Below are 12,411 nucleotides of genomic sequence, written 5' to 3'. Positions count from 1 at the left end.
CGTGACGGTAATCAACATAAATGGGGCCGGGGATGATGGAGAAACAGGGTGAACGACGACAAGGAGAGGCTGACAGACAGGCCGATGATTTCAACATGTCGGGGTTTTCAGAACTCCCCGATGATCTAGATGATCATTTCATGGCCTCAAAGGACTCGAAGCACACGAGGGCAGTTGTAGCAACCTCTGTGAACGTTCTGTCGGACTACTGCACCAAGTCCGCGGATTGTTCCACAACCCTAGCGGGCGTCGAGCAGATGACACCGCGGGACCTGTGCCAGTTCCTCCGGTCGTTCTACAGCGGCGTCCGCCAGAAGGACGGGTCGTTTTACGCCCGCCGCTCGATGCTCACCCTGCGGTACGGGCTCCAGAGACACTTCCAGAAGCTGCTGCAGGTGGACATCGTCAACGATGCCACTTTCAAGGGGGCAAATGATGTATTCAATACCGTTCTTGCCAATCTGAAGACTTCGGTCAAAATGAACCACGTCCGCAAGAAAAACATGGCAAAGATACGATCCTCCTCTGCAACTGACTGCTCCACCCCGAGGGGCCTGCAGAACACTGTGTTCCTCGACCTGATGCTCCACTTGGCTTGCTCCACCTATGGCCGCCACAACCTCCGCGGGATGAAGAAGTTGGACTTCATGGTCATGATGGACCCCATGTCGAACCGAAGGTACGTGTGCTTCGCACACCCGGCGAGCAAACACTTGGCGGGCAGCGCGGGGATCCAGTCAGACGAGAGTGATGATGACCAGGTCAATGACTACTCTGGCAATTTCCATCGCATGTATGAGACACCGGAAAAGCCCGACAGTTGTCCCGTCAGGTGCTTTGAAAAGTATGCGTCTAAGCTGCACCCCATGTGTGGTGCGTTCTGGCAGAGACCCAAAAAGGCGTACATGTATTCCCAAAGCGACAAGTATTGGTACGATGCCGTACCACTAGGGAAGAATGCTTTGGGAAATAAAATGCGAGACATCTCAGCGGAAGCCGGCTGCTCTACCATGTACTCCAACCAGTGCTTAAAAGTCACCGGGAAAATGATGAACCATGCAAGCCATTCCGGTGATTAGTGATCTATCATTTGTTGGTAGCACTTCCAGAACTGTGAAGTTTATAAAAACCTTTCAGATAGCCATGTACAACCTCCCATAAAAACATTTGTCTGTTTTGATTGTGCCAACATACTATGAAAAGCCCCACGGTGATTGGTCCAATTTGCTTCCATTCCAATGACCAATCAGAGCTCAGCTTTCATTTGGATGGGGTCATGAAAACAAAAGGGAAAGGTATGAATATTGACAAGAATATAATATCAAATCAGTGCTCTGAAATATGTGATTGCCAAGCTTTCGAACTGAATCTGCTTACCCTGAAGAAGGTACTCAGTTACCAAAAGCTCGGCAATCACATATTTCAGAGCACTGATTTGATATTATATTCTCGTCAATATTCTGATCATGGTGCTACGCAGCCCTTCCATATTTTTAGGGAAAGATAGGAGCTGCGTTGCGATTGGTCAAGCTATCACACAGCTGACAGTTACTGAGAGTACATACTGCTGAATTTCTGTAGTTTGGATGGGTAAAATGCTCAAGAATTTCACCATTTTAATGAGGACATAAGGTGAATAAAATGAAATTTGGTTGCACAAATAACTGTGATGGCAGAGTAACTTGGCACAATTGAAACGGCCAAAATGTATTTATGCGAGTTTGTACATGGCTATCTGAAAGGTTTGCATAAACCTTACAGCTCTATAAGTAATTTGTTGGGAGAAATGTGGTAGGGTGAGGATAATTCCAGAAATTAGGGGTCCATTTTTTGTGTATCCCTGTTACATCTGACATATAATTTTGTAAGTTCCAAACACATTTTCTAAGAGTGACACCAAAAAGTTCGAAAAGAGATGTCTGTTAATTTTAGGGGAATTGTAGCATGGAAAGAACGTTTAGTACGTTAATATGGTACAGCAAAATGAAAAGTCGGTGCTGTTGGTGACACTTGAAATTCGTTGATTGTCCAATATGGAATTCTGTCCCATGTAACGAACCCAATACACTATTTAACCCTGGCTCTGGTGTGCTGCCATTGTTATAGCCCGACTTTGGAATGGCTCCACGTCCCAAGCACCACCACAGTAACGGCCCGTATACACCTCAGCGACACGTGCTAGTTGTTTAAGACATGGGTAGTCCTCTGGGCGTGAGGCAGGTGTGAGACACCGTTTGACATCCTGTGCACAAACCCTATGAGACTGGTCTGAAAAATTCTGAGTGTTTTCTCAGTAAACGACTTGGTCTCTTCTCTCCTAAATTAAACTTTTTCTGGACATGTTTTTGCTTTCTGATGGCTAACAGGTCGCTGTAGGAAATAATTACGGCCGTCTGTATACAGAATTCGTACCTATATAGTCCTATTGATGTGAGGCACGAATCTGGACAAGCTTGAGAAATTTGGTATCGATTTGCTGTGGTCTGGCCTGTCCAAGTTCTGCAGCATTCTGGTCGGATCCATCCCAACAATAGTTGGGGCTGATGCCGTAAGTTGGGGCATGATATCTTCCGAAATACTTCAATGTAGAAATCAAATAATTCTCTGTTGACAAAAACATCATAAGTACCACTCTGCCCCTAATTTGTTAACGGTGCCCTTTGCTTGAAATCCATGACAGGCTGCAGGGCAAAATGTAACAACCACTATTACGGTGAAATCATGACATCGTCAGAGGAGGAGGACTCGGAAAGCGAGAGGGATGAGCCAAATAGTGGCGTGCCGCAGAATGTCCAGCAAGAAAATGGTATTTGTAGCACTGGTGTGGTCAAGACCCCTCAAGACTATCACGAGACTGTCTTCTCAAGACCTCCAGTCTGAATTTAGATCAAGTCTCAAGCTTTTAATATGAACTGCAACAAAAGTATAACTTCCTTTGTCACTGTTCACCCTGTTACTTAGGAGTGGTCTTGAAAATGACCTTGTGTCTAGTCATGTGTCTGGTCTTCTGGCTGGTCTTGTGATTGGTCTTGAGAATGGTCTTTTGACTGTTCATGTGACTGGTCTTGCGACTGGTCTTGTGACTGGCTATGTGTCTGGTCTGGTGAATGGCTTTGTGAGTCAAAATGGTCTAGGGCATGCTCTTGTGTGTGGTCTTGACACTGCCTTTGGCGCTTGCTGTGTTTCAACCGATTTTGTGCGTGATCGTCTCAAAGTGCAGTGGGTGGCTCGTCTCCCTCCCTCCCCCTCCAAAAAGGGAGGTTGGGGAAATTGAACGGAGTGGGAGAAGGTCCCAAGAACCAGTTTTGTTGGGCCCAGGTTATTCCTTGTATGGGGAGCACGACCCCTGTGCTTAGGGTAGCTAACACCTGTAGATAAAGTTCTTGTGACAACTCTGTACAGTGACACTCATTGATTGGATTTTATTCAGGGTGAAACAACTCACATGTACTCATTTAAATTTGTGGTTGTTCCAGATACGTGTAACGTGGTCATGTCCGTGGAAAGTCGAGTAGACGGCCAAGAGTGCAATGCCGTTCCCATTAAATTGGAAGAAGACAAATTGCCGACGGATCACCAGTAAGTAAAGGGGCTCTTCCATTGTTGGCATCGTTGCCTCAAATGATGATGACCACTTGTTATTTTTTCATGTGCTTTTTACATGCGTTGACATCAAAATAGATCGCTGCAAAATTGATGCGCAAAGCAAATTACCATTTCTCAAACTAAGTAAATCTTGGGGGAAAACTGGTTTGGTGAAACTGATTCTTTGTACTTATTTTGGAATGTGAAAAAAATTGGATATTTCTTCCTGCAAACATGCTTAAATGTTGGCTTAACCACTTGCTGCCAGCCGCTTTTAAAAATGCAGTGCACACATACGGGAGATTTTCAAGATTCTTCAAATATTCATCATTTCATTTAATTTACACCCACACGAATGACTGTTTAGAGGCTACTCTAAGCTGACAGGCAACCTTCATTGACTTCTGAGTATTTCAGCCAGGCCTGCCACCCTGTAAAGAGAGCCCAGAATTGTGAGGTGTTGTGAAATATCCTTTGTCCCCAGTGAATGTGAGTGGCGTCTTTTCAAACGCGGCTAGATTAGCATGCAGTGGTGCTGTGTCACTTATCAATGGGGCCCTGGAGCACTTTTGTCCGCAGTGCTAATCCATGGGCGCACTATGCCCAAAACAGTGGTATACTTTTTAAAAACAGTGACGGATTACCTTCGAATAATGCAAGATTGCCGAAAATTGATGGCAATTCCCAGCAGCAGGTCTTTTGTTCCGAGTACAGTCTTTTGTTACACGGACCAGCTCTTTTGTCCGATTTGGCAGCCCGGCTCTGCGTATAGACCCATAGTGCTCTAAACAGGGCTCTCCAGCAGCAACTGGTTAAAAATACATGTACAATTGTAACTTGATTGTTCTGATTTGCAGGCAGACAAGTGGCTCCTGTAACCATACTGCTCATTGTGGAATGGAGCACGAGTTGAATGTACCATCCATTAGAAGAACGAGCTTCACTACAGAAACTCCAAGCCAACTGTACCCAGTTCACATCAACGTCACTCCAAACTATGGCAACCCTCACCAGGGACCTGCTGATCAACAGGAGAGGGAGCACTCCTTGAATGGCATTGACCAGGATGCCTGGTGCGTCGAGAGAACCTGGGTGGATGAGAAGAGCCAGAGAAAGTGGCTACTCACTAAGAGGAAAACGACAAGGTCTGTAGAGCAAGATGCCTGGAGGCAGGCGGTGGAACTGCAGACTCAGAGGAATGCCACTCTGACAGGCCACCTGGGTCCCTTACCAATTCGGGATCTGGGCAACCCAGACGCCCGATCTGCTGTGGAAGTCTCGTCCAATCTTCGCGCCGGCAGCTGCCCTCTGGCCGATGGGCCATCGCCATCCTCCTCCTCATCAGGGGATGACTTCATTGCACCGGGGCTGCGATCCCTACAATCCCTCAACGGTGTCAGAAGTGGGATACAGGCTCAACCGGCAGAGGACGATGAGCTCCTCCAGCTTCAGAAGACGGTCCTGATGATGCAGCAGAAGAATCTGGCCCTGGAGAGGCAGAAGATTAAACTGGAGATGGCCAAGCTGGAGGCAGAGAGGCTCAAGCTAGAGGCAGAGAGACGCAAGTTGAGCATCGAAGGAGACAAACTCCAGCGGGAGTTGCTGTAGACTGTTGAGATGCACTTTTGGACTTCGTACCGATTTTGGCAAAAAAAAAAGCTGCATTTCCTTTCACAGATACTGGTCCATTCCAGCTTCCACAAATCATTTAAGCTGGGCTGGCAACAGTGAACAGGAACTCTTCAGAAAGAGAGACTTCAATGAAACCCCAGAGACCATTCTGTAACTGTCATGTTATTCTGCATCTCAGGGTAATTAATAAGCTATTCCGTTCACTGTGATCCTTTTACAATATTTTGTGGTTTGGTGTTTATTTTGCCTAAACTCTCAAATGCACTTGATCTATGGTTGCCCAATAAAGTATAATTTGTGCTATTTGACAGTGCTACTGTTAAATGCTGTTTGTTCCCTCTGATTTCTCTCGCTTCTGCGTCAAGTGTTTAAAATACAAGAGCACTAAGAAACTCACAGTACATGTGGTCAAAACATTTCCTCATGGCATCCAGTTTATTCTCCAACGACTGCAAGTCACTGTCTTAGTAACATGTCACACATTAACAGCAACAATTGTCTGGATGAATTGGACCTGCAAAATTACAATGTCAGACTCCTATATTGCATTGGACTGTTACCAAGGTGAATGGAAAAAATACACTATGAACATTCATCTGGATAAAGGTCTTTAAGCCTAATACACATGTACTAGCCAGCAGCCCATTCCAGCTTTTGGTGGTGGCGGCAAGTCCAAGAGCAAATGCGGCTTCAGGTTGATTCAGCATTTTGGGGAGAAAAAAATCCAAAATCTTACGATCCCGACATCCTTGCTTGTATTTGCCGATGTTGATTTCTTAGGGTTTTGGTGCTAATATTTCATAAATAAATAAACCAATTGCATTCTTTCCCACTCGCCTGTGAAGTGGTTCTTTCAAAACTAAATCTGTCAGGGGGACAGGTTACCCCCCCCCAGCCGGATATGCCACTGATATCTGGTACGTGTATTGCATTCTTGCGTGGTTAAAAAAAAAAGGGTAAAAACAGAGTAAAAGAGATGTAACAAAGGATTTCAAAGCTTCCAGACTAAGTCAAGTTTGTCTAACCATCATCAAACAAGCCTGGAAAAATCCCTGTCGTGTACAGGTAATGGGTGGGCCACCAATCACACAAACCATTCATCTCACTGCTCTGTGAAGTTACCGTGCACTTATGATCCACAGTCTGCAGTAACTACAATGATCCAACAATCTCTGATCCCCCCCAAAAAAGAGCCCAACTTCCGAGGCCATTCTGGTATTTATTCAGGCATAAAACACATTATGAAGCCACACATGTACGGTGTACCAGAAGGAATATATCATTTCAGTGACAGAATCATCTGTTCCTCTCAGCTAAGCCTTGTGGAGTGGAACATTCCATCTGTCGCCTGGTGAAATTATTCTTGCCAATGCACAAATAAGAAGCATTCTTTGTTGGCGCAACTACATGTACATATTTCAGCGCTGGGAAAAGTAAGAGCCAACACTTCAACAAGTCTGAGTAATGTTTCGATTCTTATGCCAACTAAAAAAGTGGTCAATATTTCAAGAGCGGACATAATGGAGAATTTAGGAGGAGTGAGGTTACATCCAACGTTAGCACAGATGCGGTTGGGGACTTTGAAGGGCTTTTGCAGAGAAATAGAAAATGTCTTTGGGGTTAGGGTTTGAAGCTGACAGAATGGTTGTTGCACTTAAATAAATCTAAATAACTAAATGGTATGCTAGTCCAATCTCTTTGGGCACAAATGAGGTTAGGTTTGTTTCCAGATGCAACTGTTGGAACGTTCCAGAGGTCGCACACACGCAAAAACTCTGATGGGTACATGTACAAAAGAATCGCTCGTGCTGAAAGTCTAAATCTGAAACAGCCAACTACCCTAAATATGACAAGGAAGCTTCAACCTAGACTGGCATACAAACTCTAGTGAAGCCTGCTGCAGGTTTAAATGGTAAATGGACTCTATCTTGTCCAGCGAGCATGTAGAGAAACACTAACCTGTTTGAAAATCTCATTTGTCTTGTAAAGATAAATAAAAGAACGATTACAAATAATTGGAATTTTGATTGTTGTATATTTTTAACAGTAACAGCCTTTAATCCTTCACTTGTAAGATTTAAAATTGACAGCATGGCTCCACAGTAGCGGTGAAAAAAAAAGAAGTTGAAAAAAGCCCAAAGTTAGTTTTGCCAAAACTGTCCAGTGGGCTTGTGAAAGCTCCTGTGGGCGAGTACTTAAACGAAGGGTTTACTCGTCTGGTGGGCTGGCTAAAACATGCTTAGGGTTGAGGCCAGACAAGCGACATATGTTTGCAAAGTCTATGGGAATATGAAAATGCCGGAAGTCATTTGTGCGAAACATCTGTGTGCTCGTAAAGATAAATGATTCGCATCATAAAAGCCAGTCAAGGTCAAAGTTAATGTAGTGTCGCTAAAAAAAATCCCGTGGGATAGTGAAAATTCCTGCGGGTTAGTAAACAAACGTAAGTTAACTTGCCTGGCGCACTAGTTAAGAAAGGCTTGAGGTTGAGACCAGACAAGCCGCATGTGTTCCCAACATCTATGGGAACATGAAGTCATTCGTGTGAAACAGCTACATGCAGATAAAGATAAATGATTCGCATCAATGAACTGTCTGGGAATTATGTAAAGTGTCTTGCTGGTGTAAAACATCACTAAAATGTGACAATAGAACAATGGTGAAAGCATCGATTGGAATGTGAAAACAGAGTCGCTCAGTATGCATACATTAACATATTCACCGCCTCATCGTGAGAAAATGTTGAAACTGAACTGGAAAACAAAGTACATGAAATATTCACCGTCTAAACAAGTAATGTTACACAAGGCCTACGGCAAGTCTATTATGAGCATCTTCACACACACACACAAATGAAAATTGGACCAAGAAAAACTCTTCTAACTTTCCTCCTCCAGCATATGGCTTTGGTTGAAACTTTCAATCTCTGACTTCTATACACTTCAGACCAAAATCTCAACCTTTTTTTTAAGGAATACATACATGTACATGTACAATGATTGCAATACAGGTTAAGAAAAAATAGCAAGCAATACTGGCGAGTTAAAGGTGTGACTGGCTACAGGGGTAGAAATATCCAGGGTTAGGTTCACAGCGAGGGGAGATTTCTCCGTGCTACCCCATGTTATCTCTCTCGTTACGGTGTGACTTGCATGGTACATAATGTACATGTATGTCCACGGTTGCACATGGAAGGAAACGGGTTCAATCTGCATAGCGTGTGCAGCATTTTAGGGTGATATTCTGAGAGGACATCAGGGGGGGGTACACACAGTTTTTTTCCAGGGGTCCCTGAAAACGAATGAGCTGTGGCTTCTAAACAGGCCATGCACACCTCCAAATTTCAAAGTGGGATCTGGGGGGACACAAACCCGAAATTATGCCCCTCTTGACCCACCTACGATATCGCATACATGGCAAAAACTACAAAGGAGTTCTAAAAATCTTATAAAGATTATAAAAACTTCTGAGTATAAAATATTTATGAGGACACACACGTATATTTACACATGTTGTACTTGAATTGCATGATTAGAGGCAAACATGTTGGCAGATTGTGGCACAATATTTAAATACTTGAATAGTCATGAACAACCCTTTTGCCATTTGCCAGAGCTTTTAAACTCATTGGTGTAATTAAGTTATTTTGTTCCCAGATTACTCACTCTTGTCATTGTATTGAGGCGCTTGAGTTGTTCATCCTGACGTTGGTGAGTCTAGAGAAGCTTAGGGGCTAACTCCCTCCTCTCATTCTCAGAGTCTCCGCCTCCAACTTGGCAATCTCTAGTTCCATTTTCCGTCTCTCCAGAGCCAGGTTGGCCCGCTGCATTCTCAGCACCTCCTTCTGCAGATGGAGGACTTCGCCATCGGCTGTCGCCGCCGATGCCGCTATCCCACCGCTGCCACCAGTCAGAACCGGCTGGGCATCGTTTGCAGCCCATGCTGCTGGTGCACACCTTCCACGTCCAACTGTGCACTGGCCAGGAATGACTTCTTTAGCGGCGGGTCTCGGCATGTGATGGCCGGCCCTCTGGATGCGATCCCCTGCAAATTGCATGGACAAGTTTGGCTGCTGTGTGCTCTGGGTGGTCTGAATCAGGAAGCCCTCCGTCGGATTTAAGTTCCCTCGGATGTGCTCACCAGTGCTACCCCGCAACATACTCGGCTCCCCAGGGCTTGCACTGCCTTCTCTCAACAGCCACCTCTCCTGCTTGTTCTCAAACTCTCGAGTCAGTACCCATCTCCTCCCACAGTGTTCATCTCGCCAAGTCCTCTCGACCCTCCAGGCACCAAGATCTTCGCCGTCTCCCTGGCTCCTCCTGGGCTGCCCCAGGCCGAGATGACCTTGCGGGATGCTATCCACGTGCACGGTGACGGCATGGTCCGGCTGCACTGAACTCTGCCTCTGAACAGGGTAGGTGACACTACACACTGGCGGTGAAGCGTACAAGACTCCACTTTCCACACTGTGCCCAATATGATCAGATGACCTAATGGCAAAAAAATCAAAGGAGAGCAGGTCTTCATTTTATATTAAACCATGATTAAACCCAGTCCTTCATCTTCCAACAGGTAAAGTGTTGAGGCCTGTTAGGCTTGAGGAAAATAAGGAATCTTTCCTTTGTAAATGATGCACAAAAATGGCGCCTTAACTTACATACAATGGGTGTTGCCGGGTGATAGATCATTCCTCTCTGATCCAGGAGAAGCATCTCTGTGCGCAATCTCGTGCCTGTCCATCTCCTCCTCGACAGCAACTTTGCCATGTCAGAAAGATGGAAATGAATAACATCACACTGATTTATAGACTTTCAAAGAGTTTGTCGATATAATCCTGTTTGACTCGGCAGTGTCTCATTTCTGTCCACAGAGTCCACAAAAAATAACTCTTTACCTGGTTCATCTTTCAGGAATTTCAACTTCTCTTGAATTTCGTCTTTCTTCGATCCAGCACCAGAGGGCGTTGTTCTGCCTTGGAGACCAGCACTGATGACTTCTCTCGGGGGAAGGAAATGCTGCGCCGAGCAGATGCAAGAACAACCTGAATCAAAGAAATTCCAATTTCACACAAATGCTCAATCTGACTTTCATCTCCTAAAAAACCAAACAAACCCCTTGACAATGCTAAATTTTTAATAACAGTAAAAATAACAAACATCACATTAATCTTCATGAAATGAAATTTCAGAAGACTTCTCAAGACATGAAACCAACACAGACAGCACTTACAAGTAAGCTGTCTACATTATTAAAAAATCACTTAAAATCTAATTGGATGTCAAATAACAGTTTAGTAAATGAGGGTTTATGTTTGAATCAATCTGACCCTTTTTTTTCAAATAACGTACCTGATGTTGTCATTCTTAATGTACATGCTCTACTCGTTACGTTCAAACACATATTGGAGTAGATCATTGAGCAGCCAGCCAGACTAGAGATGTCTCTCATCCTATAGCCGAGACTGTTCACCCCGACGGCCACACCGTCATACCAGTAATTATCGTTCCGCTTGTACTTTCGAGGCCGTTGCCAGAAGGCGTCACAGCTGGGGTCCAGCTTGGCCATGTACTTCTCGAAAGTCATCACAGGACAGTGTGCGGGATTTTCTAGGGCCTCGTACATGCGGGCGTTCTCATTGCTGCATTCCTCATCACTGTTGTCTCCGTCATGTCCGTCGTCACCTTCCCTATCCTTGTTCAAACTGAGATGACCTTCCCCAATGTTGCCTATTTTGTCCCTACAGGCAAAGCAGACAAATCTTCGGTTCAAGGTGTCATCAGTCAAGATGACAAAATCGGACTTCTTCATTTCACGAAGGTTGCCACGACGCCCGTAAGCAGTGCAACAGAAGTGGAGCATCAGATTGAGGAAGACCGTGTTCTGGAGGCCTTTGGGAGTCGAACAATCTGTCAGGTAGGAGGAACGAATCTTATCCATGTCCTCCTTGGAGATGAAATGAACATTTCTCTCCTTTTTTTGCTTTTTCCACGGGAAGATGGGCACGTCATTGTCGACAGGAATGGCGTCAAGGACTTCATTGGCTTGCCTGAAGGCTGCATCGTTGATAATGTCAACGAGGAGAACTTTTTGGAAGTGATTTTGGAGGGCTTTCCTCAGCGCAAGCAGTGAACGCTTCGTGTACGGACTTCCGTCGGGCTGGCGTGCTTCGGCATAGAAAGCCCCGAGGAAACGGCACAGCTCCCCCAACGGCATGCGCTCAACGTCGGCCAGAGTCGTACCTTCGCACAAGGCACAGTAGTCCGCAAAAGTCCTCATGGAGGCTTCTGTCATGGCCTTGGTGAGCTTTGCATCCCCGCAATCGATGAAACTATCTGATACATCTTGGTCAGAGAGCTCGGGAAATTCGGTTAAACTGACAAATTCTGCAGACGGACCGTCCTCATACTCTTCCCATGCGGCCATGTTTACGTTCTTGGTGGCGCTCTTTGAAACTGGCGAACACAGAAAAAGTTCGTGATGCATAAAGAAACATACACGCTTCAACGATTCCAAAAGATGTTGGCATCATATGCGCAGGAAGAAAAAGTTTCAGCGTTGAATCAACACTTAACTGTCAGCTAATGAGAACACACCAATAGATTGTTCTGAAAGTTGATAGTTTCGTTAGTGGTCAAGTATCGACTGAAGTGTCCCGTTTTTCGCCACAGTGTCTTCACAACCGTGAACTCGTGACGAGTTCCATATTAAAGCCAGACGTACGAATATGTTGCCAAGGTCACTAATACTGCAATGCCATAGGGCTTAACAGCCAAGAGACCGGAACGTGGGGAAAATAGACATGAAGTTGTTCGTTTCATTGCTGGTCACAGATCACTAATCAGCTCGTTGAAACGGGAATTTTTTTTTGCTACCCACAACTTTACCCCTGAACTTTGTTTTCGACCACAACTGTGCTCAAAAGGAGGTGCATCATTGTTTAAGCCCATTATCTCCGACGGGATTCGATTCTCACAGGGTCAAAATACCAACAAGAAAATCCTGCTGAAGGGGTCAGGATACGTTAAAATCAGGGGTGTGAGAATTCAGTCTTTTGTACACCTGGGCTGTACAAATGTATTGGAACTTCTAACATTTCGGCTAGCAACTTTCAGCTTTTGATAATAACCGGCCACTCACACCCCTAAAAAATGCTGCTGCTGCACACATGAGAATTAAGAACACCCAAACCCTGCA

General features: G+C 45.0%; 2 protein-coding genes across 3 annotated transcripts; one reads left to right on the top strand and one right to left on the bottom strand.

The window, feature by feature from the left end:
* Positions 1 to 18: 18 nt before the first annotated feature.
* On the top strand, positions 19 to 5,541 carry LOC110982640 (uncharacterized). 2 transcript variants are annotated; one of them, XM_022241208.2, is made up of 4 exons: positions 19 to 1,071; positions 2,681 to 2,806; positions 3,477 to 3,579; positions 4,443 to 5,541. In XM_022241208.2, the coding sequence occupies exons 1-4, from the start codon at positions 21 to 23 to the stop codon at positions 5,191 to 5,193; spliced, it is 2,031 nt and encodes a 676-aa protein (XP_022096900.2). In that variant the 5' UTR covers positions 19 to 20; the 3' UTR covers positions 5,194 to 5,541. The 2 variants fall into 2 exon arrangements, with proteins under 2 accessions (XP_022096900.2, XP_087003611.1); XM_087147485.1 differs by lacking the exon at positions 2,681 to 2,806.
* A 92-nt stretch (positions 5,542 to 5,633) lies between these two features.
* Positions 5,634 to 11,856, bottom strand: LOC110982639 (uncharacterized). Its single transcript, XM_022241207.2, has 4 exons — positions 10,566 to 11,856; positions 10,112 to 10,258; positions 9,875 to 9,974; positions 5,634 to 9,707 (listed from the first exon to the last, which is right to left on the bottom strand). The coding sequence occupies exons 1-4, from the start codon at positions 11,698 to 11,700 to the stop codon at positions 8,951 to 8,953; spliced, it is 2,139 nt and encodes a 712-aa protein (XP_022096899.2). The 5' UTR covers positions 11,701 to 11,856; the 3' UTR covers positions 5,634 to 8,950.
* Positions 11,857 to 12,411: the final 555 nt, after the last annotated feature.

The sequence above is a fragment of the Acanthaster planci genome, linkage group LG16 (assembly GCF_054643075.1).
Source record: "Acanthaster planci isolate LZ-2023a linkage group LG16, COTS_SCS, whole genome shotgun sequence".
NCBI lineage: Eukaryota > Metazoa > Echinodermata > Asteroidea > Valvatida > Acanthasteridae > Acanthaster > Acanthaster planci.
The sequence above is the reverse complement of the archived record's forward strand: the minus strand, read 5'-3'. Positions and strand labels throughout refer to the sequence as shown.

Bases quoted from the DNA above. Each gene is read 5' to 3' on its own strand.
- LOC110982640 (XM_022241208.2), top strand. From the start codon at position 21: ATGGGGCCGGGGATGATGGAGAAACAGGGTGAACGACGACAAGGAGAG. The intron at 2,807-3,476 runs GTATTTGTAGCA...TGGTTGTTCCAG, and splicing joins GAATGTCCAGCAAGAAAATG to ATACGTGTAACGTGGTCATG. The intron at 3,580-4,442 runs GTAAGTAAAGGG...TCTGATTTGCAG, and splicing joins AAATTGCCGACGGATCACCA to GCAGACAAGTGGCTCCTGTA.
- LOC110982639 (XM_022241207.2), bottom strand. From the start codon at position 11,700: ATGCATCACGAACTTTTTCTGTGTTCGCCAGTTTCAAAGAGCGCCACC. The intron at 10,259-10,565 runs GTACGTTATTTG...TCTTTGATTCAG, and splicing joins ATTAAGAATGACAACATCAG to GTTGTTCTTGCATCTGCTCG. The intron at 9,708-9,874 runs GTAAGTTAAGGC...TTTTGCCATTAG, and splicing joins CCCGGCAACACCCATTGTAT to GTCATCTGATCATATTGGGC.